The 25,460-nt window shown below is 44.7% G+C and overlaps 1 protein-coding gene across 2 annotated transcripts in view; it reads left to right on the top strand.

Moving 5' to 3' along the window:
* Window positions 1–18,476, top strand: part of LOC121287417 (RNA-binding protein 38-like) — a 47,749-nt gene extending 29,273 nt beyond the window's left edge. For both annotated transcript variants that reach the window (XM_041205277.1, XM_041205278.1), the window contains exon 4: window positions 16,948–18,476. In XM_041205277.1, the coding sequence (XP_041061211.1) occupies window positions 16,948–17,236 (289 nt within the window). In that variant the 3' untranslated portion in view covers window positions 17,237–18,476. The remainder of the gene's footprint in view (window positions 1–16,947) is intronic.
* The last annotated feature ends 6,984 nt before the right edge of the window (window positions 18,477–25,460 follow it).

Here is a 25,460-nt window from a genome sequence, read left to right as displayed (position 1 = left end):
CCCGTCATGTCTGCATTAGCTCTCCGAATGGGAAATTCACCTTGTGCCACTCCCCTCCTTCCTCCCCGTAACCCTGCATATTCTAGTATTGAGCTGTTGCTCCTGTAAATCAGCATGAATTTAAAGAGGAAGTTAGTTGTTCCGTATTGTCTCAAAGGTAATGGCTCAACCAGTCCCTATAAGAAATATCCCTGGAGCTGCCATTTTGTTACATGCTGCTCCTTCTCTGACATTACAAAGCTGTGCTCCAGTACATCATCAAATGGAGGGTGTTGTCCTTCACTACCACAACTCCCTCCACTCACACTGCCCTTTTTAGCCCTCCCCACCCACAATGTCTTTACCAATCCATTCACACCCTCTGCCCCTCCCTGTCCCACTGCAACTTGCTGGCCCTGCTTTGCACCATTCATGTCTAGTCTAAGCAACAGTTTTTAAAGCAGGGCTGTGGAGGGTAAGGATTCCAGGAACAATGTCGTGACAGATCAACATGTGTGTGATTCTAACTAAAGGAAAGACCGACTATAGCATGCGAACAGACTCAAGGGGCTGAATGGACTACTGCTGTTCCTGAGTGCTTAATGTGCCTTCACTGTCCTCTCGATTCTAGATTGCTCTGACGCTGCTAATTCTGGCCTTGGTGCACTGTCCCCTCACTCCCTGGGCTTCAGTATATGGGTGTAGTGTGTTACCAATGAAGAACTCCCCTGGTATTGTCAACTTACTGCTCGGGGAGCGATTTTTTTTTTCTCCAGCTGAGGGAGTGGGTCACCCTCCTGTTCTCGAGCCTGGCCTGTGAAATCAACAGAGTGAAAATAGGACGGGATCTAGATCAGGCAGGTGTTTACCATGGACGTAGTCACTCCAGAGGGAGTGGGAGCACATGCACCCTGAGGTGGTATTGGGGACATGTGCATGCTGGGGGGGTGGGGGGGAGGTGTGTATGGGGATGCATGCACCCTGGAGGGGGGCGGGCATTGTCATACTGTGTACCAAGGCAGGGGGAGGGGATCTACTTTCACCCCAGTGTGTAAAGTTCAGTTCAGAAGATGGGGTAAATATGTGTAACATTGGAAACATTTTGTAAGAGGATAAACTATTGAACAAATAATGTTATTGACAGCTAGGAAGCAGTGCAGAGACACCTCAAATCATCCAATCTCTGCCAGTGGACTGTGTTTACCTTCAGGTTGGATCACAATATCAGCAGTGTTTAGGTGAATATATTGTGGTTTAATGCAACCATGAAATCAAGCTTTACAATAAACGTTACAAAATGGCTGAGCCCACATGGGAAATGCCTCCCAGCCACCAGAGGGTGATAACACACAATGGCGTGACTTCTTTTTCTCTTCTCTGTACATCCAATTCCCACCTTATATTTGCTAATATTGTGAAAAAAATCCAAGATAAATATATGTAAACAGCTTCTTAGTATCAAAATGAATGCTCAAGTGAACATGGGTGCCTAAAGAATGCAACATTAAAAACATAAGAAATAAAAATGCCTATGTGAAAGGCAATTCCAAACACATGCATAGGGATCCACTGCAAATGGTAGACATACTGGGCACACAAACACATTTCACAGGGCTAGATTACCCTCCAGCCACTGGGGTTTATTCTGCCCCCATTATAAGCATTAATCCGGAAGTATAAAATCTGCTGGATGTTTCGGAGGCGTCTCTGACGAGTTGTGCAGCTTTAAAGCAGGCACTGAGGGAATGAGGTATTTGTGGACAGCTAGCTAGGTATGCTAAAGGCCAGTGCGAATGGGGGGCCTGGACTGGAGTAGGCGAAAAAGATCATGCTTGTATTGGCGTCACTGCATCAGGGATGTGACCTGAGGTCAGTGATTGAGACAGGATCGAGGGCCCCATCGCAGGTTGTGGAGTTTGTATATTTGAACCCATAGTTGACAGCATTGGAGCTGTGGAAGGCGTAGGCAACTCATCCGGTATGTTAAGGTTTTTGGGAATGGGCTGGATGAATGGAGTGTTAACAGTGGCTAGTATAACTATAGCTGGAGTGGAGCAGATTGCAGAGCCAGGGCAGAACGAATTGACCTTGTAGCATTCGATCCCTTGAGTCGATAAGCTGCGCTATGGAGCGGGGAACTGATGAGTTTGCGAATATTGCACCAGCTGTCATCGAAAGAGGTAACCAAGTAGGGTTGGCAGGCCTGTGAATTGTTGCGATCAGCATGAAGATAGACCAGATTATCAACATCAACTGAGGTGAGTGTTGGCTGCATTCCTAGGGAGGGCCTTGGATTTCTGACCAAATGGGTAGTTGACCTGGTGGAACCAATGTTGAATCTCAATAATCCTTTCGGATTAGACGGGAATCTGAACATTGGTGAACTGGTCTTCCTGTGTCCATAACTCTCTCGCAGAAAGACCTGTGAATGAAAACATGAGTCGGGTCTTGTGGTGGCGATGGATAGTGTGAAAGGTGTGAACAGGTCTTCATGTTGTTCATGGTGTAGAAGCTCATCCTCCAGTTCCCATACTCTGCTACCGGGTTCTTGTTGAGGTTCTTCAATCCCCGAGTTCAATTTCAGTGCAGTTTTCTTGAAGCAGCGTGTTTCCTAATGGGGTGGGAAACCCAGGGACAGGATCGGTCCATATAGTGGACAAAACCCAATGCACAACTAGAGGAGAGCATTCCCTCAAGGTGTTCATTGGCAATGATGAAAACAGCTGTGTATGAAAAGACATGCTTTCGAAAAACTGAAATCAATTATTGTTCATATTTGATAATGTCAACAACAAATGAGATGCCAATCTCCTCTAGAGGGTCATTTGAAGACAAGGGGACGACAGTATACAGAATGGTCTAGAGAGCAGCGAGAGTGTGGCAGCTAGCTGTGACCCGTTCAGTAGAGGCGTCCATGTCAAGTACGTAGAAATATCGGTGGGTGACTGGTTTGAGTTGATAATATGATGGGTGACCAAGATGTAGGTGGGGAGCAATGATAAGGCTTGCCAGGACATCATGTGGAATGATCATCAATTCTCTGGAGGGGTCAAGGGGAACATTGTGCCGAATGAGGAGTGAGCCATCCAGTACAATGGTAGCAACCTGGAGGTAGCTTTTGACATCTCGAATGTTGGTAAGCTTCTTTGAGGGGAGGATGCCTTGCAACAGGTGGGCATTCTTGTGACAAAGAAGGGGACATTTAGACTGGATAGCTAGCCATGCTGGCCTGCAGGTGAAAGGGAGTTTTGGTAAACCTGACAGTGTCAGCGATGGATACCCAGTGAACAGTGGAATCTGAGATCTGGCGTATGAAGGAACAGACTTGGAACATGGAGTCTGCACAGTTGGGTGCATTGTGGCTTGTAAGATCTGAAGGGATGTTTACAGAGTGAGTGAGGTGTCTGACAGAGGCATGGCAGTGACTGGCTATGGGAAGGAAGATAATGACATGGGGACTAGCAGAGAATTCTCACCCTGCCCAGTTTCTCAGAGGCCTGCACACAAGGTTTGCTGACTGTGAGGACACAAGGACAATGTTTGGACTGCACAATATATGGGCTGAAGGACTGGGGAGAGCAGCTGCCTTTGTCAGTTTGCTGTGAAGGTCACTTGTCCACAGTGTCTTTATTGCCTGATCAGCAACGTGTAATATTAATCTTCATTAATACTCCCAGGCTCGGTGTTGCAGAGTTAATTAACCTCCTATTTTCTGTGCATTTTTCCTTCTACTTGTGCATGGTGTCCATGTCACCATGACCACTCCCCTTGTAGAGTACCTTTGGCCTTCCATTGCTCTGGCATTGCATATGTGACAGACTCCTCCATGTGCTATCCTGTATCTGGACCTTGTCCAGTCAACCTCTTGTTCTACCCTAGGCACATTGAATTGACACATGGGGCCATCTGATTCGGTATTGACCAAGCCTCTTTGTTTCTTAGGTCTGGAATGTAGAGAAAGTGACTCATGCTGATGGACAGGAAGAACTTGTGTAGTTACAGCAGGAGGTTCTCTTATTCATTCTTGAGGAACATTGAGCTCTCCGGTGGAGCAAAGAGGGGAAATAGGGGTGGCGATCCATTGCACCAGGTCAATGCTGTCAAAACTGGGCTCCTGGGATTTTCCAGGCATCTGCTAATTCATCTCTGGTTTGACATATTCCTCAAGGTCTATTCACATGACCTCTCACCTCCAACGACCCACAGTGTTTTTTTATCTTCAATTTTTAAAAAAATAAACTGGTGTTCAAAGAAAATGGGGGAAAATCACTATCTTTATTACCCCAATGATTTTTCTCCTGGGTTGCTCATGATAGAGGGTTAATCTTTAATCCTTGGAGACACCCAGAGGTAGCAGCACCTGCCCTAGACTAGGTCTAGCTGAGGCCTGTAGGCGAGGCAGGAGGGAGCACTCCTTTTCGTCCCATCTCTAGTTCCTCTTGGTCCAGGGAAACTAGGCAGCAGAGTTCCCACCTGATCCCTCTGCAGACTGCTCTGCGGGACTCTGAGAGGAAAATGGGGACTTCTTGTAAAAAAAATATAGCTAGCCAGCTCAGAGATCTGGGGAATGATTGATGACCGAGCAGGCAACACACAGCCCCTCCCCCCATTCTGCAATCCAACTGCAATGCACACAGCTCTCTGTGCCAGTGTAAAACATTTTCTAACTAGTAATACAATTGCCATGGAAACCAACTGATTTGAGGTTTTCCACTCTGGGTGTATCTCCATTCTGTAGATGTGTTTTGAGGTCAGGATGTTACACCTCCATTTGCTAAACCCTCAACAAGCCTGTTGTGCAAAAATGGCTGTTCCTGAGAGCTCTCTCTCACTGTTAACTGGCTCTGCTGCTGCTACATACAATCCAAAAATAGGAACCTTTTTTTTAACATTTATACTGGTGACGTTCATTAATGTGGGACTTCAGAGAAACTGGGGCTGTTCTCCTTGGAGCAGAGTAGATTAAGAGGAGTTTAGATAGAGGCATTCAAATTATTAGGGGTAGATAAGGAGAAACTGTTTCCACTGATAGGAGGATTTGTAACTGGAGGATACAGGTTTAAGATATTGGTAAATAATGTGATGTGAGGAAAGAGTTTTTAAGGAGCGAGTTATTATGACCTAGAACATGCTGTCTAAAAGGGTGGTGGAAGCAGATCCAGTAATAACTTTCAAAAGGGAACTGGTTAAAACCTTGAAAAGGAAACACTTGCAGGGCTATGGATGTACTCTTTCAAAGAGCCAGCATAGGTACAATGGACCAAATGGCCAGATCCTCTGTTGCATCATTCAATGATTCTATTATTTTGATAAGTTTTGCTTCTTCGACATTAAGTAACTTGCTCACTGCATGGTGTCCTTTTTATTAATTCATTCACAGGATGTCAGCAATGCCTGCAGGGCCAGCATTTGTGGCCCATCCCTAATTGCCCTTGAACTGAGTGGCTTGAAAGGCCATTTCAAAGGCAGTTAAGAGTTAACCACATTGATGTAGGCCTGGAGTCACATGTAGACCAGGCTGGGTAAGGACAGCAGATTTCCTTCTCTAAAGGACATTACTGAACCAGATGGGTTTTTACAACAATCTGGTAGCTCCATGATCACAATACTGAGACTAGCTTTTATTTGCTTCACTGAATTCATTCATGCTTGAGGCATAAATACTGACCAGAGCTACCTGGGATCTGTTACATTCATTTTTGTGCAATACCTCTCCTGAAAGATGGCATCTCCAACAATGCAGCCCTCCCTCAGTGATGCCTGGAATAGCAGCAGAGATTTTGTGCTCAAGTCCCTGGAGTGGGATTTGAACCCAGAACCACTTAACACCAAGGTGAGCATGCTACCAACTGAACCACTGGTGAGGGTCATTTATGTCTGTAGCTGAAGACCTGAATGGTTTGGATACTCTCCTGCTGGTGGTGGGATTATACTACCCCAACAACAGCTACTTTACCTTACCATAGCCAAAGATAATGGAAATGGATGGGCTGAATGGCCAGCCTCCTTCATCTCCTTGACTTGCGTTCTTGTATCTCCCAATGTGCCTGTGAGGCTCCTGGTTAATCTGTGCCAGTTGATAATCACTGAAAATGCAGACCAAACTCCTGAGCAATGCTCTGAAGCCCTCAGGAACATTGAAGTTGGCAGCCATCACATGCTTGCAGTACATGGTCCTTTCCAACAACTCTTAAAATAAACCCAAGGAGATTCATCTATTTTTATGGGCTACTGTTCCTCTTGTTTAGATAGCAAATCACTAGTTAAACCATATCAATGAATAACTATTTGAGAATACAGCTCTTATTCTGGCCCACCTACTGAAGTTTATCATTTCTTTCATTTGAGCTGTCAGTACATTGTGAAAAGAAAGACAGATTTTTGGATTTGTACTGAGTTTTATCACTGCTCTTGGAAACAACCCAAAATGCTTCTCCTACAACAAATTCTTTTGAAATGCAGTCACTGTTATACAGGCAATCATAGCCATTTTGCACCCAGTTAATTCCTGCAGACACCAATGAGGTGCCTTACCAGTCGATCTGTGATTTTGTTTTTGTTGGTGGCATTTGAGGAAGGGTTGTTGGCTGCGGTGCTGGGAGAACACCCTCTTCTGTAAGCTGACAAGGCTTCACTTTAGCATCTCTTCCTTTTAATTCTATCTATAAAACACCTTTTGCATGACATCAATCGGATAGCTGTGTCTGAGGGACAGTTTAATGCAGTAATCATCCAGGTTGGCCTCCAACATTAGACAAAGCTTCTAACTTATGCTTTTCTTTGTTTTTAATTTGTAGATATGAGGCTGTTAAATGGACGAGGAAGAAAGTTGGCTTGCCTACAGCAGACAAGCTCTTTCTCTTTGTTTTTGGACCTAAACTGGTCTTCAGATCTGAGCCGTTTCCTTTTATGTGCTTTCTCTGAGTTAGCATGCTATCAAGTAGCTGTGTGTTCATTTTTTTTCTTAGCTTCATCTCTGCTACTGCTTCCTTCCAAATAGACTGTAGATTTGTGACCCTATGTATAGCCATGGTGGACATGGATGGGCCAATGTGGCTCCAAACTGGGGCAGAAACCCAGTGGATTCTTGACCACTTTCCCTGCCCAGTTTACATGAACTGTCTATTTTTTTTACGCAAAAGCTGCACTGTTTTCTGTCAATAGGGAAATTCTGTAGCCACAAGTGTGATTTAACATATTTTGGGAGTCGCAGGCCTTTTTGGAGTGAAACCTATGGCAATATCCCAAATTTGGGTTGTTGGGTCAGTTGATGAATACCTGTCCCTAGGACCTGACACATCACTGGCACAACAAGGGCTAGGTGCTCTCAACCGTGACTTTGATGTTACAGATTAAGAGTCATCCATCAATTGTGTGGGTTCTGACATTAACCATTCTCGCTGTGTGGGCGTGCTTTTCAATTCGCTTGTTCTGATTTGAGCAATCATGAATTATTATTCTTAGTCATGCTGGGAGTTTGGAGGAGGACAGGCCATCCTTACATGTGGGTATTTTCCAACGTGACACCTTTCTCTGCAACTTTTCACTTGTCCTCCTCTCGGAGAAGCACTGCACACAAAACCCCCTTTCACTCTTGCAAAGGGGATAGAGGAAAGCAGTCTCATAGTGACCTGGGGTTGGACTCCACTGTTGCTATAGTAACCTCTTCTAGCCTCTATATGCCCAAACCAAAAATAAACCCAAAAATAAACCAAAATAAGCAGATGCTCAGTACAGATGACCTTTCTGGTGGAGCAAAGGTGATGTGCCACTAACTGAAGGTTAACTTAAATTCTAAAAAGTGTTACGTTTGAATATCCTCCTTTTGAGTAACAATTTGAACATCTGTAAAACTGCTGAATGTGAGCATTTAGTTAGCAGGCACACTCATGGGCACTTCCTTGTGGCTGATCAGATGCCTGAAATATTTCTGCCTTTTTCGAGACTTTTTTTTTTTGCCTGTGAATGAACTGAAAGTGGACCCTGACCGATTTGGTTGTCTTTGACACTGAGATGATGTCATGCGCACAAAGGTTGCAACAGACTTTTTTTCTTCTTCAAAGGCTTTATTGTGCTGTTTGGGAAGGACAATGGCGTGTTTTGTAGGTCAGTGTGTGTGCTGCAGATGCACAATGTATAACAGCGTGTGGTAAAGTAACAATGTGTTGATTGAAGACGCTGTGCCTGCACTAACCACACTGTCACATAAATATGTATCAAAGCTGCATCACAGCATTTATTCCCCATTTTTGCCCCGTCTCGTTTTGAACTTGGACTCCCAATGGGTTATAGTCCCATAGGCTCCAACCAGTGCCCAATCCAAGTGACCATTCTTGCTGTTTAACATTAGATAGTCAGTCAGTGTTAACAACCTATTTGACTGCAGACGCACAAACCTCCTTCCCTTCAGTTCCTCTACCTTTTCCCCACTCTTCATTTACTTCTTTCCTCATTACCTTTCTTGTTTTCATCCTTATCCTCCATTTTTTCCCCTCCATATCTGAGTCCTCTCCTCTAATTGCATCTATTTCACATTAAGTTCAGTAGAACACTTGCTGAATGGAAAGTCCATCTTTTTCCTTCTGCCAGGTGAGTGACTTAAAGGGGCCCCGTCCCCATGAAAACAGTTGAAACCCCCTCTCTTGTTTACCTTCCCACCTTCTTTGTTTATAGATGCCCTGAAATGATGTAAAACCCATTGATCTGTTATTAAGTTACTTATGAACTATGGCATAAAATGCGATGCTCCTTCACTCCCTCCAGCCTTTCACCTCCTCCCCCTGTCCCCCCACCCCCGTCCCCTCACTTTAATGTTAGTCACTGCAGTTTTGGTCTAGATTTATTCCGTTGGGTTTATTTTGATACCCATTTAAAATGACACCAATTAGAATACTGAAGCTTGGCTATTGGGACATACCTAAGAACACAAAAAGAAAGACTCATTTTTATAGCGTTTTTCTCAACCACTGTACATCTCACTGTGTTACAGCCATTGAAGTACTGAATTGAAGCATTTAAGAAAGGGCTTAGGGTTTCCTGGTAAGCTAACCTTGATGGGTTGTGTGACTCTTGTGGATATTTTGTAGACACTGTTTGGGGTTTGTGGGGAAGAAATTGTCTTGACCCCAACGGTATCTCCTCTTGCATTCTAAATGGTTGGCCATTGCATTCCTTGTGCGTTGTCTATCATCACTGTCCCGCTTCAGTAAACTGGATGACCTGTGGTAACACTGACTTTCACTTTAACAAATTATTTCCACTTTCTGGACAAAACTTGTGTTTTTCTTTTTACTGGAGAGTTACACTTGAAGTACCTGTGCAGAGAACTAACTCAATGAGAGGAGCTGCATTATTAACAAGGAGCTCCTGTAGAATGCAGTGTTTTGGTGGCTGTATTTCATTGGTTGGTTGTTCTTCTTTGCACTCATGGCAAAGTAACCATGGCAACTTTGAACAGAAATAGATCAAATCTAACATTTATTTTTTGAACAACTTCACTTTTTCTTTTTGAATTATGGGATGGTGTTGTTTCCACTCGGAATGGAGAGCTGTCACTCTGAGTTTGGCTGAAGCATTTTAACAAGGACCAGGCCGAGGAGAGCACACGCTGCTGTGTAAATGTGACTTCATCAGCTCTGCACATCCAGTAACCCCACTGAAACATCCTGTGAAGGAACAAATAGTTTGTCTAATGCAGCAAACCTGTGATCATCATACATCCAAAACCCCCTGGAATTCTCTCTCTCTCTCTCTCTCTCTCTCTCCATCTCTCGCTCTCTGTCACCATATGTGTGTCTCTCTTGCTATCTGCCTCTCTCTGTTTCTCTCTCACTATCTCTCTGTCACCATGGATGGAATCTTGTGCAGTCGCTGGTGTCAAGCTTGGAAGTTCGAAGTGCATGTACATAGGTGGGATGGTAGCATCTCAGAACCCCACCACCTTCCTGCCTTTATATGAATTAAATTCTGGGTGGGAAGGCCCATGGTCAACCTTCCCACCCCACTGCCTATTGAGGCCTTTAAGAGGCCAATTAGTGACCAGTTAAGGACCTCATCCCACCACTGCTGGTTTTAAACCAGCTGCAGACGGGCTTGTCACCATGTGGTGTGCACGGCAAGTAAACATGTGCAGCTGTTTGTCACCTCCTGGGGGGTGGAGGTCTTTTGATCAGAGGCACTCTGCCTGATTGAGGGCCTCAACATCGGGAAGGGGAGGGGCCTGCTGAGAGTTGCCCCATGCCCTTGCTGACGACCCCCTTACACCCCTTTTGCCATGACCCCTTACCTGTAAAATGCCCCCCTCACATTACTTACCTGTGGCCTGGGTCATTCCATGATCCTGGGACTCTGATGCCTGTCCTAGCAGCAACAGCCAGTACCTACTCAGTGGCGCTGCTGAGCACAAGAGCTACCAGCCTCTGATTGGCTGCCAGCTCTTGGTAGGCAAGACTTCCACCCCCCAGGTTCTTGATTCCAGGACAAGGCCCGCTGCTGGCGTCACCACTACCTGATTGGCTTGTGGTTCAGCGGGCCTTCTGGAAAAGAGGCAGCTCAGGTCTCTTGCTGGCTGTCCAGCTACAGGCAAGACCCCCAAAGCCTCTGCTCCATGCCTGTCTGTCACTTTCTCTTGTGCTTTCTCTCTCCCTCTTTTGTTTTTATGGGTTTCCGGCTGCTTGTGTCTGTATCTCTGTCCATTTTCACTGTGTCGGCCTCTCTCTGTCTGCATGCCTCTGTGTGTCTGTTTCCTCTTTGTCACTGTATTTATGTGTGTCTCTTTCTCCCTGACTCGGTTTCACTCTCACTATGTACTGAATCCAGGATGGACCATAGACAGCTGCCCTCTTAAATCTGGTTTAATCCTTTGTCATGCCTAATGGAAAGATAACTTATTTTTCCTTGGAAAATCTCTCTTGTGAAGCCAGTCAGCTGTTGATCCTCTCTGTTTTACAGAGCCTTGTATAGCCATGCGAGCTGGCACACTTCAGAGCTAACAAATCTGGCTGTGATATTGAACAGAGCAAGCGTGCTGGAATAGCTTCCAAAATGCTGCTGTAAATAGCAGCTGATATGGTGTGAGGCAGGTCGAACACTGAGCACAGCCTCCTGAGGTCAGATAGCTTCTGTAAAGGAGAGCAAGGTGCTTTTCAGCTCAGCAGCTTGATGAGATAGTGGGAGGGAAGGAGATTGCAAAACAAGCAGGAGTGAGCGAGCAGAGACATGACCAAGGAAGTGCCTGGTCAGGTGGACCTGACCTCAAAACGTGCACAGTGACTCTCAGGAAAGGAAACCAGTCCAGGTGGCACGAACAACTTCAAACTGTCACCTAAACACTCATTTCAAAAATAAAACTTTGTTATTTTCAAATTGAAGAATGTTGGTTTAGTTGCTCTCAAACCCAATCACCACCCTGTCACTGTTATTTTTTAAGTTCCATCATTGGATGTGGGCTTCCCTGGCTGGGCCAGCATTTATTGCCCATCCCTAGTTGCCCTTGAGAAGGTGGTGGTGAGCTGCCTTCTTGAACCGCTGCGTTCCCTGTGGTGTAGGTACACTCACAGTGCTGTTAGGACAGGAGTTCCAGGATTTTGCCCCAGTGACAGTGAAGGAACGGTGATATATTTCCAAGTCAGAATGGTGAGGGGCTTGGAGGGGAACTTCCAGGAGATGTATTTTGGGGGACACCAGCAGGTGACACAGAATTTTCCCACTCCATTTTGTTATCTTCCCCACGGTGAGTCTGTTACTTCCGCAGGGCTGTATTTGGGTCCAGTCACCTCACAGGCAGCAGCTCAGGGTCATTAGCTACTCCCTAACCTTCCAAACCCATTTCTTCTCATTCACAGAAAAAAACAAAATAAAACCCAGTGAAAAGTCATATATAATAAGGTAAAACATGATTACGCCCAAAGTTCTGATATCAAAGTGTAAACTCTCAAACAGTTTGTACTGTTCATAAGATTAATTCAGCCTTGTTAATTCATGGAAGTTGGTATTTTCTTCCCTCCTACAGGTGCTGGGTCCTGGGATACAGTCCCATAGTCCCCACCAGCCTCTCCTGTAGGTGCTGGGTCCTGGGGTACAGTTCCATAGGCCCCACACACCCTCCTGTAGGCGCTGGGTCCTGGGGTACAGTCCCATAGCCCCCACTCCCCCTCCTGTAGGTGCTGGGTCCTGGGGTACAGTCCCATAGTCCCCACCAGCCTCTCCTGTAGGCGCTGGGTCCTGGGGTACAGTCCCATAGCCCCCACTCCCCCTCCTGTAGGTGCTGGGTCCTGGGGTACAGTCCCATAGTCCCCACCAGCCTCTCCTGTAGGTGCTGGGTCCTGGGGTACAGTTCCATAGGCCCCACACCCCCTCCTGTAGGCGCTGGGTCCTGGGGTACAGTCCCATAGCCCCCACTCCCCCTCCTGTAGGTGCTGGGTCCTGGGGTACAGTCCCATAGTCCCCACCAGCCTCTCCTGTAGGTGCTGGGTCCTGGGGTACAGTCCCATAGCCCCCACTCCCTTGCCTATTGGAGCTAGGTCTGCTGTATTTTGGTGCTCTGATTAATTTAGCTGTGTGATATTGGGATGAGGGGTTTATCTTATGATGAAAAGTTGGACAGGCCGGGCCTGTACCTATTGGAGTTTAGAAGAATGAGAGGTGACCTTATTGAAACATAAGATGCTGAGGGGACTTGACAGGGTGGATGCTGAGAGAATGTTTCCATTTGTGGGAGACACTAGAACTAGAGGACACAGTTTAAATATTTAAGACGGAGATAGGAATTTTTTTTCTCTGAGGGTCATCAGCCTGTGGAATTCTCTTTCCCAGAGAGCAGTGGTAGCAGCATTATTGAATATTTTTAAGGCAGAAGTAGATAATTTCTTTACTAACAAGGGGTTATCTGGGGGTAGACAGAATGTGTACTTGAGGCCACACTCAGATCAGCCATGATTTTACTGATTGGCGGAGCAGGCTCAGTGGGCTGAATGGCCTACTCTTCCTAATTTTTGTGTTTCTATACTACTCAACTACTTGAGGCAGCTGGAAGAACAGAATGATGGGGCACTATCTCTCATTCTCCTGCAGGTGGGGTTGCCTGGGTCATGTCATATTCCTCCAGCATAGGTGAACTGAGGTCAGTTGTAGTGTTCCCACCATTGCCCCCCTCATCCCCATAACAGAGCAATGATTGGAGCATAGGGTCCCTGAGCAATAACACACTCCACAGTGCATTTACCCTTTGAACTTAGAAGAATGTTCAATCGGTCAACTACCTTGTTTTGTTCCAGTTGAAGATGCTGAGAAGTGTAGCCTGTGACTCAGTGCTATAACTCTAATCTCTGAAATGGTCATGGGTTCAAGTCCCAACCCAGGGACTTGAGTGCATACCCTAGTCTGACATTCCAGTGCAGTACTGAGGGTGTGCTGCACTGTTGGAGGTGGCGTGTTTCAAATTAGAAGTTAAATTGAGGCCATAGCTGCCCTCCAGTGGACATAAAAAAAACAACATTATTTAAAGAAGAGCAGAGGATTTATCCCCAGTATCCTGACAGGTCTATCACTGTATAACTCTGGGGTACAGTATCGATAGATAGGGTCTGTCACTGTGTAATACTTGTTAGTGTGCAGTTGTTATGATCTGGAATTACTGCCCTCGTGTGATGGAAGCGGTTTCAACAAGTAATTTTCTAAAGGTGATCGATAAATACTTAAATAGGAAACATTTACAAGGCTATAGGGGAATAGTTGGGAAGTGGTTTTAATTGAAAAGCTCTTTCAAGGAGCCAATCTCCTTCTGTTCAGGAAGATGCTACATTCTCAATGCTGCTGGGCAGGGCATGCACCTTGAGTCGCTGCTAGATTTCCTGTTTCCAATTCGGTTGGTTATGAGTTCGAGCTGTACTCCCTAAGCACTATGAGAAGTGGAGATGGGTGTGTTATTCCCTGGATACCGTATTGACATCCAGCAGGATACTTGAATCCAATGGGAGTGGAGAAATGACTTACCTCTGTGCCACCTCAGTCATGGGATCAACTCCCTGCCAGTCAGGCTAATGGCCTGGACATGTAAAAATGGAATTTGTTATGTTGATATGCACCTCATGGCAACAGGATAGAAGGAGGGTGTTGCTTGACAGTTGTTTCTTTGGGTTGAGAGACACGGTTAGTGTGGTCATTCTATAAACCAAAATGTTTAGAAGATGGTTGTGGTTGTTGTTGGAGGTCAGTCATTTCAGTTCCAGGACATCATTGCAGGAGTTCATCTGGGTAGTGCCTTCGGCCCAGCCATTTTCAGCTGCTTCATCAGTGACCTTCCTTCCATCATAACATCATATGTAGGAATGTTCGCTGATGATTGAACATGTTCAGCACCATGTGTGACTCTTCAGATACTGAAGTAGTCCCTGTCCATATGCAGCAAGATGTGGACAACATTCAGGTTTGAGCAGATAAGTGGCATATAACATTTGCTCCACACATTGTTTCAGGCAATGACAATGCCCAACAAGAGAGAATTTGACCATCGCCCCTTGACATTCAATGTCATTACCATCACTGAATTCCCCACTATCAACATCCTGGGGGTTACCATTGACCAGAAACTTGAGGGCAATTAGGGATTTGCAACAAATGCTGGGCTTGCCAGCAATACTTAAATCCCAAGAAAAAAATGAACAAAACATCCAGGGCTAAGCAGCCTGTTTGATTGGCACCCCATCCATGACCTTAAACATTCGCTCCTTCCACCACCTTAACCATTCATTTCCTCCACCATCAACGTACAGTAGCAGCAGTGTGTACCATCTACAAGATGCACTGCAGGAATTCACCCAAGGCTCCTTTGACAGCACCTTGCAAACCCACAACCTCTACCACCTGGAAGGACAAGGACAGTAGATGGATAGGAACTTGACCACCTATAAGATCTCCTCCAAGTCATTCACCATCCTGACTTGGAAATATATCGCCGTTCCTTCACTGTCACTAGGTCAAAATCCTGAAACTCCCTCCCTAACAGCACTGTGGGTGTACCTACACCACATGGACTGCAGCGGTTCAAGAAAGCAGCTCACCACCACCTTCTGAAGGACAATTAGGGGTGAGCAGTAAATGCTGGACTAGCCAGCAATACCCACGTAATCTAATATAATAAAAGAGTGGCTTTATCGCTGAGCATTATAGAATTCCTCCACTTCATGTCACGTTAAAATGGCTGGCTGCATCATTTAATTCTCCCAGTGTCGCTTTTCATTTGTTGAGAGGTGCAAAGTTTTTGCTGGATTGTCCTATAACTGTTGCTGTTTTTCAAGAGGCAGACAATGACTTGTTTGACCTCCTGAGGAGTTGGTAGAATGGTAAGGAAGGCTGAAGGGGGCTACACAAGAATGGATGCAGCAAGTAGGCAGAGAGGAGAAATGGTTAAGAATTGGTGAAGAATCTCGGGCACAACTCCATGGAAGCTGCCAAGTGTTTGCAGTTGTGGTTTTTCTGATCTTCACCAATGGGAACGAGATTCCTCTCCTCCCTCTGAAGCCCCCCAGTGAGATTATAATAGGAGTGTGGTGGGAGTTGATAGCACAGCTCACTGCAGATGAGCTTCATTTGGCTATGGGGGGAGAGGATAGCCCCTTTATAAGAGGAGAATGACTATCACAATGCTCCTACCAACATGATCACCCTGGTGTAACTGGTATCCGTGGATGTATTCTCTGCCTTTTCTTACTAGCACCTATCACTTTGTTAATCGCCACTGGTTGCTTGTTTCTGTATTTTGACCTCAACTGCTTATGTTTGATTTTCAAAGGCAGAGGAGATGACTGCTCCATTCAGTACAAGTTTTCTAAAGCTGGATGTTGTCAAACCTGGCACACTGTGCCACACAACAATCACTGACATTGGATCCCAGTGCTGCCGTCCCTAACTCGGGATCTGAGATTGGAGCATCCTTGCTCACCCCAAGTGTGACGCGATTTCTACCTCCTGATTGAATGATTAGTTGTGTACAGAAGAATGAGGGAGGGGAAGCAGCTCACCTGACTGATTTGCCCATTGCTACATTGCAGTTCAACTGCCCGCAGATGGGGGGAGTCCACATTTTTTACTGAATCGCAGCAAGGGGCATTATATTCTGTTCGAGTTAAATCAAAATCACCTCTTGAGAGTACAAAGAGCAAGGAGGAAAATGAGGAAGTTGAGGCATGCAAAAAAGGAAGTCAAGGAAGTTTTTTCACCAAAGTGGAGTGGAATTGTGGAAGGAATTACAAAAGTCATTCAGCAGCAGGTGCAAGAGACTGCTGAGTTTCTGCAAGGAAAGAATTAAATTGGAGCAAGGGGATATTCAATGAGATAGGCTTGTTGTACCTAAAGAGATTCCCCTAAAAAAAAATACATTTGCTGTCGTAAACAGATTTACAGTTCACTTCTACCCAGCTGTAGAGTGATAAGTTTCGCATAAATGCATCAACTTTAAGTCTCCTCTTACCTCTCCCTGGGTGTCAGCCATGGGTCTTGTATCGCTTTTTGCTCTGAATCAGAAGGTCATGGGTTCGAGCCCCACTCCAGAGACTTGAGCACAAAATCTAGGCTGACGGTGTCAGAGGTGCTGCTAATCCTAAACCCTACCTGCTCCCTAGGTGGACGTAAAAGATCCCACTGCATTATTTTGAAGCAAAAATGGGGAGTTTTCACCAGCATCCTGGCCAATATTTATCCCTCAACCGCCATCACCAAGACAAATAAACAGATTTCTCATGGTTGCATTGCTGTTTGTGGGATCTTGCTGTGCGTAAATTAGCTGCTGTATTTCCTACAACAGTGACTACATTTTACAGCCAATGAAATACTTTTAAAATGCTTTGTGACATACTGATGTCATGAAAGGTGTGATAGAAATATAAGTCCCTTTCTAATTAACTTATTTTTGTTTGTTCTACTGTTGCCGTGTAGGGATGTTTTCTAACCTGTACCTCTCTCTTTTTTCAGGCTCACTGCCCAGTACATATACCCACAAGCTATTGTGCAGCCTGGAGTCGTCCTTCCAACCCAGCTGCAGTCAGTGACCTCTCCTTTCATTGACTATACAGCTTCTGCTACCTACGCGCAGTATGCCACCTACGATCAGTACCCATACGCCGCCTCACCTGCTGCCAGCTACCTTGGATTCGGCTATTCCGCTCTGCAGCAGCCTGTGGTGGGCGGGAGTCCCGCTGCTGCCACAGCCGCTTTCGTACAGTATCCTCCTCAACCACTGCAACCTGACCGGATGCAATAAAGGAAAAGGAGGAAGGGAAGGAGAAGGATTAAATGATAAAGGACCTCACATCATCCGCTTGGGACTGTTATTCTAAGGTGGAAAGATACACGGGCGATTAATGGGATATTACTGTGAGATCTCATTGAACGGGTGAATATGGAGAGCTGTTTTGAAGTATTAGTGGGGCAGACAGGAACCTGGGCTCCTCGAAGATGAGTCATCTCTTTCAGTTTACCTTCTGGAAAGAAGTGCCTCTGATCAGAAACCGAACATTAATCACAAGCCAGGAAAGCAGACAACCCTCCCTCTATCTCTCTCTGTTACTGTCTGTCTTTCTGTTTTTGTCTCTCTCACTCTCTGCCTTTCTCTCGTCAGCCTCTCTCTCTCTCTCTCTCACCCTCTCAATACCCACCTCTGCCCCTTTCCCCCAATTACATAATGTATTCTCTCCTTATCACCACCTCTTAGAATAAAGAGTAGCAGACTGTTTATTGTAAGGTACGAACTGCAGCAGAAATGATGCAGCGAGATAAAAGAACACACAGACAAAACGCTATTTTTGTTGTATAAAAACCTATTATTTATCAATACCTTACAGAGGATAAAAATTGTGACTACTTTTTAATATTTATTGCGATCAACTGTGAATCGCAACTGGGGAAAGAGGAAAGTTAGTTGTTCAGCTACCAATGTATAAATTATTGTAAGTAGATTATAAATTAATAGGTTGCTAATTAATTTCAATATGCAAAAAAAAACTTTGGAAGGGAAGCAATATTTCTGTAGTCAGAACACTGTTCTATTTTCTTAATTTTGTAATTAATCTTAAGATCATCTCAACTTGGGTATATATTTTTTAAAAGAGAGCTTTTTTTTAGAAAGCTAATTGTATATGAACAGGACAGTAATTTTTATCAATTTAATGGTGCAGTATTCATCTCGTGTTCTATCCGATACCCTGTAAGGAACTGGGACTTCCTAACTGTAAAAACACCTGCTGTGTTGAGAAGCAAACTGACTAGATGTCTAATAGATTTGGATACCAAACGTTTTATACCCAGCTGAAATGAATGAGAAGTTTTAAGTTATAAATGCAATTTTTAAATAATTTTTTTGTAAAAAAATGTTTTTAAAAAAAGCAAAAGCGTTTTAGGCTCAAAGCGACAATTACATGTAACGGCATTCCTATCGGACTGTAGCAGGTACTGAGAAAAATGTTTTCAATGTTGTATTAAAGGAACATAAATATCAAATGAAAGATTGGCTGTTCTGTGATTTGTTTTGTGCTTGCACTGAAGTGGTTTGCTATTGTAACTGGGAAGTAGAACAGTACACTGAGGTGCCACAGCCTGTAGCTGTGATGATAGGAGGAGGGCTGCATGTTAGTTGTCTTCCCTCCCCCTCAGCTGAGAGATTAGGTTTTGATTTCCTCTTACCCTGCTCTGCTGATGATGGATGACTTGTATAGAATAATGGAAAGTTTACAGCACAGAAAGAAGCCACTTGGCCCATTGTTTCTGCACCAGCTGATAAAGTGAGCCACCCAGCATTTGGTTCGTAGCCCTGCAGGTTACAGCACCTTTTAAATCTGTTGAGGGTTTCTGCCTCTACCCCCCTTCAGAAGTGATCTCCTGATTTCCACCATCCTCTGGGTGAAAAACCTTTTCCTCAGGACCTAATCTTTCTGCCAATCGCTTTAAATCTGTGCCCTCTAGTTGTTGACCTCTCTACTAAGGGAAACAGGTCCTTTCCATCCACTCTATCCAGGCACCTTACAATTTTGTACATCTCAATCAAATTTCCCCTCAGCCTCCTCTGTTCCAAGGAGAACAACCCCAGCCTATCCAGCCTTTCCCCATTGATGCAATTTTCCAGTCCTGGCAACATCCTCATAAATCTCCCCTATACCCTCTCGAGTGCGATTACACCCTTCCTGTAATGAGGTGACCAGAACTGCACATTGTACTTGAATAGGATCCCATGAATGCTGCCAGCATTGGACTACCAGACCAAAACATCAATCTTCACATCTGAGTCTTAAGGAAGAGAGAAAGGAGGCTATTTGGGCAAAGGGGGGGAAACAATCATAAGACTAACATGAGGCCATTCAGCCCCTCAAACCTACTGTGCCATTTATTAGACCATGGCTGACCTATACCAACTCTGTTTTACCCACGTTTGCTTCATGTTCCTTGACCTAACAACAATCTATCAATCTCAGCCTTGAACTCTGATTGACCCCAGCTTTTTGGAGAACAGAATTCTGGATTTCTATTACCCTTTGTGTGAAAGTGTTTCCTGATTTCATTCCTTAAGCTGTCTAGCTCCAATTTTAAGATAATGTCTTCTCTGCCCTTAATTTCCTCGCCAGCAGAAATTGCTTCTATCCATCTACCCTATCAAATTCTTTAAATACCTCAGCCAGATTACCCTTCAACCCTTATAAAGACCAGGCTTGCACCAACTGTCCTCATAATTCAACCCTCTGAACCTTGGTAATATCCTGGAGAATCTGTGCTGCACCCCCTCTAACTGGAATACATCCTTCCTGAGAAGTGGTGCCCTGGATGCAGTACTCCTGATGGGGTCTGGCTATGACGCTGTGCAATTGCCTATCTCACTAATCAGATTAAGATCAATTATTAAGTTCCATCCAAGTGCAGAGTCTTGGCACAGGAATCATTGAGACGCTATCTAGTATTTACCCTCCCTGACCTTAGGGACACTCCAGTCTGAGTGCCCTTTGCTGTATACATAAGCTGAACAGATCAAAGGTCATGCCTGCTGTGTGAGACTCAGCAGTGTTAATATGAAATCACCAAATGCACTACGAGAGAAGTCCACATTTGTACTGTCATAAACAAATTTTTGATCAATCACTTTAACCTATTTCCACAAAATGACCTTTTTCTTCAGTTCTGTGTCTGAAGGCAGGCCTGACCCACAGCACCATGACCTCCATCACCGATTCGGCAAGGAGGCAGGACCCAAATCTAGCCCAGCTGGAACAGGCATCAAACTCTGTGCTGGTGGCACCAATCTGATCCACACTGGCCATCCAGCCAAGTGAGCCAATCGGCCCCCGCAAGGAGTCTGAGTTGCTGTGGCCACATACATTTTTACATACGAGATGTAGTCTGGGGCTATGAAAAGGGATGGTAGAGACTCCAATTTCTTTCTGTCGCGTGGCTGACCAGGAATCTCTCTGGCTCTTGCTGCCTGCCATGAGTGTGTGTTGGAAGAATTTGCAGATTGATACTTAACCCTGTTTGGCTGCATTATGAACACACCTTGCTTGGGCCATCAGGACTGGAGTGGAACTTGAACCCAGAGCTTCTGGTTCTGAGGCAGGGACACTACCCACTGTGCCGCAAGACCTCCAAAATAGCTTCAAAATGTCTATCAAATATTTGTTTTTAAAAATCAGTAAAACACAAAAACATCAACTGTATTGCTAAGAAGTGGCAGATAGTGTTTTGAATCTTGTTCCTCCAGCTTTCCTAATAAAACTTCATTTATATCCTGCCTTGTGGGCTCAAAAATATCTTTCCAATGCATTTGGTGCAAGAAGATAAGTGCATTTCTATAGCAGCTTTCACAATCTCAGCTCTACAGCTGATGAAGTACTTTCATAAGTCCTGTTGGAATGTAGGAAATGCAGCAACCAAATTGTGCACAGCAAGCCCCCAGAAATAACAACGTTATGGTGACTAGATCATCTATTTTAATGAATTTGGCTGAGGGGAAAATATTGACCAAGGTACCAGGGCAAGTTCCTCTGCTATTCTTCAAAATAGTGTCATGGAACCTTTTATATCTACTTGAGAGGTTGAACTTGTTTTAATGTTTCATCTGAAAGACAGCACCTTTGGCAGTGCAGCACTCTCTCAGCATGAATTTGGTGCTCAAGCCTCTAGAGTGGGATTTGAAACCACAACCTTCTGATGTAGAGGTAATAGTGCTACCTGCTGGAAAGCCTGATGTCTAGTGAGTAAGCAAACTTGGTAGACAATTTGCACTGACAACATTGCATAAACAACAATGAGGCGGAATGATTATGCTGTTGGTGATGGACTGAGTGTTGATCAAGATATCTGCTGGGCCAACAGAGTCAAAATACAGATCTAATTGCAAGATGGGACATGGCTGAATGGCTTCCTCCTGTTCCTAAGCTCCAGGGCTAATTGGTCAATGTGTCATGACTTGCCAATAAAGTATTTTTAGAGTGAACTACAGTTCAACAGGGGCCTTTAGCTCCAGATGAATCTCTACATTGGATGCCAGTCTCTACCCCGCTTACCAGGATATATACTTGGACCTATCTCTAGGTCAACCTGCCCTGGCACCTTAGGCAGCAATACAATTACCTTTCTCTTCATTACAGCTGCCCCTTTCAGAAGCCCAGACTATGGCTGAGTCTTTCAGTACGGATTAGAAACGTAGCATCATAGAAAATAGGAGCACGGGTAGGTCATTCGGCCCTTCAAGCAGCTCCGCCATTCAATATGTTCATGGCTGATCCTCTATCTCAATGCCTTACTCCTGCACCCTCGCCATAGCCCTTAACACCAGAGTGTTAAGTCCAGAAATCTATTTCCTTCTTAAATATATTCATGACTTGGCCTCCACAGCCTTCTGTGGTAGAGAATTCCACAGATTCACCGCCCTCTGAGTGAAGAAGTTTCTCCTCATCTCAGTCCTAAATGGTCAATCTCGTATCCTGAGACTGTGACCCCTTGTCCCTGCATCCAGTCTGCCCATCCTTGTCAGAATTTTATATGTTTCAATGAGATCTCCTCTCATTCTTCTAAGCTCCAGTGAGTACAGGTCTAGTCGGCCCATTTGACACATGAAAATCCTGTCAACCCAGCAAGCAGTCTGGTGAACCTTCGCTGCACTCCCCTATGGCAAATATATTCTTTCTTAGATAAGGAAACAAAAACTGCACACACTACTCCAGCTGTGGTCTCACCAAGGCCCTGTACAGCTGCAATAAGACATCCTTGCTCCTGTACTCAAGTCCTCTCGCAATGAAGGCCAACATTTGCCTTCTTAGCTGCTTCCTGCACCTGTATGCTTGCTTTCAGTGATTGTTGTACAAGGACACCCAGGTCCCTTTGTACATCAACATTTCCCAATCAATCACCATTTAAATAATACTTTGCCATTCTGTTTTGCCTACCAAAGTGGAGAACTTCACACTTATCCACATTATGTTGCATCTGTCATGTATTTGCCCACTCACTCAACCTAAATTGCCTTGAAGCCTCTTAACACCTTCCTCATCGCTCACATTCCCACAAAGTTTCATCTCATCAGCAAACTTGGAAATATTACATTTGGTTCCCACATCCAAATCATTGATGTGAATAGCTGGGGTCCAAGCACTGATCCCTGCGATACCCCACTAGCCACCACTCTGAAAAAGACCCATTTATTCCTGCTCTGTTTCCTGTCTGCAAACCAATTCTCAATCCATGCCAATATATTAGCCCCAATCCTATGAGCCTTAATTTTGCACATTAACATCTTATATGAGACTTTATCAAAAGCTTTCTGAAAATCCAAATACACCGCATCCACTGGTTCTCCCTTATCTATTCTGCTAGTTACATCCTCAAAAAACTCCAGTAGGTTTGTCAAACATGATTCCCCTTTCATAAATCCATCTTGACTTTGTCTAATCCTGTTTATATTTTCTAAGTGTCCTGTTATAACACCCTTTATGATGGTATCTAGCATTTTCCCTACTACTGATGTTAGGCTAACCAGCCTGTAATTTGCTGTTTTCTCCCTCCCTCTTTTTTTAAAAAGTGGGGTTACATTTTCCTCCCTCAAATCTGCCGGCACTGTTCCAGAGTCTACAAAACTTTGGAAGATGACAACCAGCGCATTCACTATTTCCATGGCCACCTCCTTTAGCCCTCTGGGATGTAGATTATTAGGCACTGGGGATTTATAGGCTTCCAGACCTATTAATTTCTCCAGTACTATTGTTCTTAGTAATACTAATTTCTTTCAATTCCTTCTTACTTTTTAAAACTTTCCCACAATTGAATAACCAAACATTCGGATTTGTATGGTTTATTTTTATCTGTGACAAATGCAGCACAGTATTGACCTGCTCATCTTCAGTGATGCCGGTCACTGTCATGTGTGGTCACATGGCTGCTACATTCAAGAGCTGACTTCCGTGGCCTAATATCTACAACAACAACAACAACAACTTACATTTGCACAGTGCCTTTGACATAGCAAGATGTCCCAAGCTGCTTCACAGGAGCGTTATCAAGCAAAAATTGACCCTGAGCTATGTGAGGAGATATTAGGATGGGTGATCAAACACTTGACCATTAAGTGTTGAAAGGGTGATTTAAGAAGATGAGAGACATAGGTTTAGGGAGGGAATTTCAGAGCTTTATGTCCTATGAAGCTGAAGGCATGGCTGCCAATGATGGGCCAAAGGAAATGGGAAATAGAGAAGAGGCCAGAAATAAAGGAGTGCAGAGATCTCAAGGGCTGTAAGATTAGGGGAGATTACAAAGATACAAAGGTGTGAGGATGGAGAGGTTTGAAAACAAGAATGACAATCGAAACATTGTGGGACCAGGGACTAAGGTGGGTCAGTGAGCACAGGGGTAAGGGGTGAAGAGGCTTGGTGTGAGTTCAGATATGGCGACTTGAGAGCAGCCACAAGGTGACATGGCAGTTAGGGGAGGGAGAGGGTGCTTCAAAATTGAGGCACCCTTTCTCCAACTTCTTAAAATTCGAAATAAAAAATTGGCCTTGAGACCAGGCCATACTGTGAGGGGAGTGGGGGGGCGGAACCCTTCAACAGGATGGCTGCTGCTGCACCCAGTCAGGTAGGGGGGGCCTCCAAACCTGCCTGGAGTAATGGACCCCAGTCTATCACTGGAAAACCACCTCCAGGCAACTAAACTACCCCCTGCCAGCTTTGGGAACATGGAGACTGACTGGAAAATCCCAGTCGGCCTCTTTCACTTACCGTAAGTGTCTATTAATTAGTGTAATTGGCAACAGCTGCATACAGGCATGTAGCCCTGCCACTCCCAGGACAGTGCCAATTTTTTAACAGCCTTCCACTTCCATTCCTGGCCCCGGCAGGAGCTAAAAATCAGAGCTTGAGGTCTCCTGATGTCAACGTAGTTAGAAATCCTGTAATCCTGTAATACAACACATCTCCCTTCTATGGGATAGATCCTTCACATGACAGAACTACAATCACCTGTGGAGTCTAGACACCCCAGTAGATACACCAATGTGTCTGACAATCCACCCAGATGCCCCGAGCTGTGCTCAGTCCTGCCAGAGACTGTTCCTCTGACTTGTTATGGGCTAGTTGGACAGGCTTCTTTGATTTTCAAATTTCCTCCCAGTGTCTCCCAGTGGACAGAGGAAAGTGTGAGACGGTCACACCTTTATTATGTTAGAAATCTTTGACTTGAAGATCCTATTTATTCAGTGACTTTCACGACACCTGGATGCTTTTAAGTGCATCACAGCCAGTGAAATATATTTGAAATGTAACCCCTGATATAATGTAGGGATACATGGCAGGAGTGGGAAGGTAGTGCCAATCTGATTGGACTAAAGGGCCAACATTTGTTGCTAAATCAATACTACCACGAACTATCTCAGAGCTTTTTGTGGGACCTTATTGTGTATGAAATGACTACATTACAACACTGCCTACTCTTCACAAATAATTCATTCGTTGTGAAGCATTTTGGTGTGTCAAAAAGGGCGCTTTAAAAATGCAAGCTGCTTGTAGTAGCCAGGAATATTCCAGACTTTCTATCTATATTGTTGAAAAGAGAGACATTTGCTAAAGCTTTTCATCTTGCACTCATCAGGACAAATGTGAGAATGCCAAATTTCAAACAATCACAATTTACACTACAGGAGAAAAGGGTACTGATTGGTTGGCAAGTTGACTCTGATAGACTGAGGTGCTGTTATGGAGAAAGCAACAGGGAACCATAGACTCCCCAAGCTCCCGGATAATTCAAAACAGTTTGCAAGGTTTGAACATATTCCTTTTGTTTGTGGAGAACGGGTCCGTGTGCATGGATGCCCTGGGATGGAGTGTGAAGGAAGCTGGTTTTCCTGATCCTGATTGCTAGCCAGGATTTTGCGATGTGGACAAGTGTTGGTGTGTCGATGGCAGGATCAGCAAGAACCGAGGTGGCCTCATTTCGGCCCAGTAGATAATCGGAAGAGA

This window comes from Carcharodon carcharias, chromosome 14 (genome assembly GCF_017639515.1).
Source record: "Carcharodon carcharias isolate sCarCar2 chromosome 14, sCarCar2.pri, whole genome shotgun sequence".
Lineage (NCBI taxonomy): Eukaryota > Metazoa > Chordata > Chondrichthyes > Lamniformes > Lamnidae > Carcharodon > Carcharodon carcharias.
Note: the sequence above shows the minus strand (reverse complement) of the source record. Positions and strands in the feature narration are given on the sequence as shown.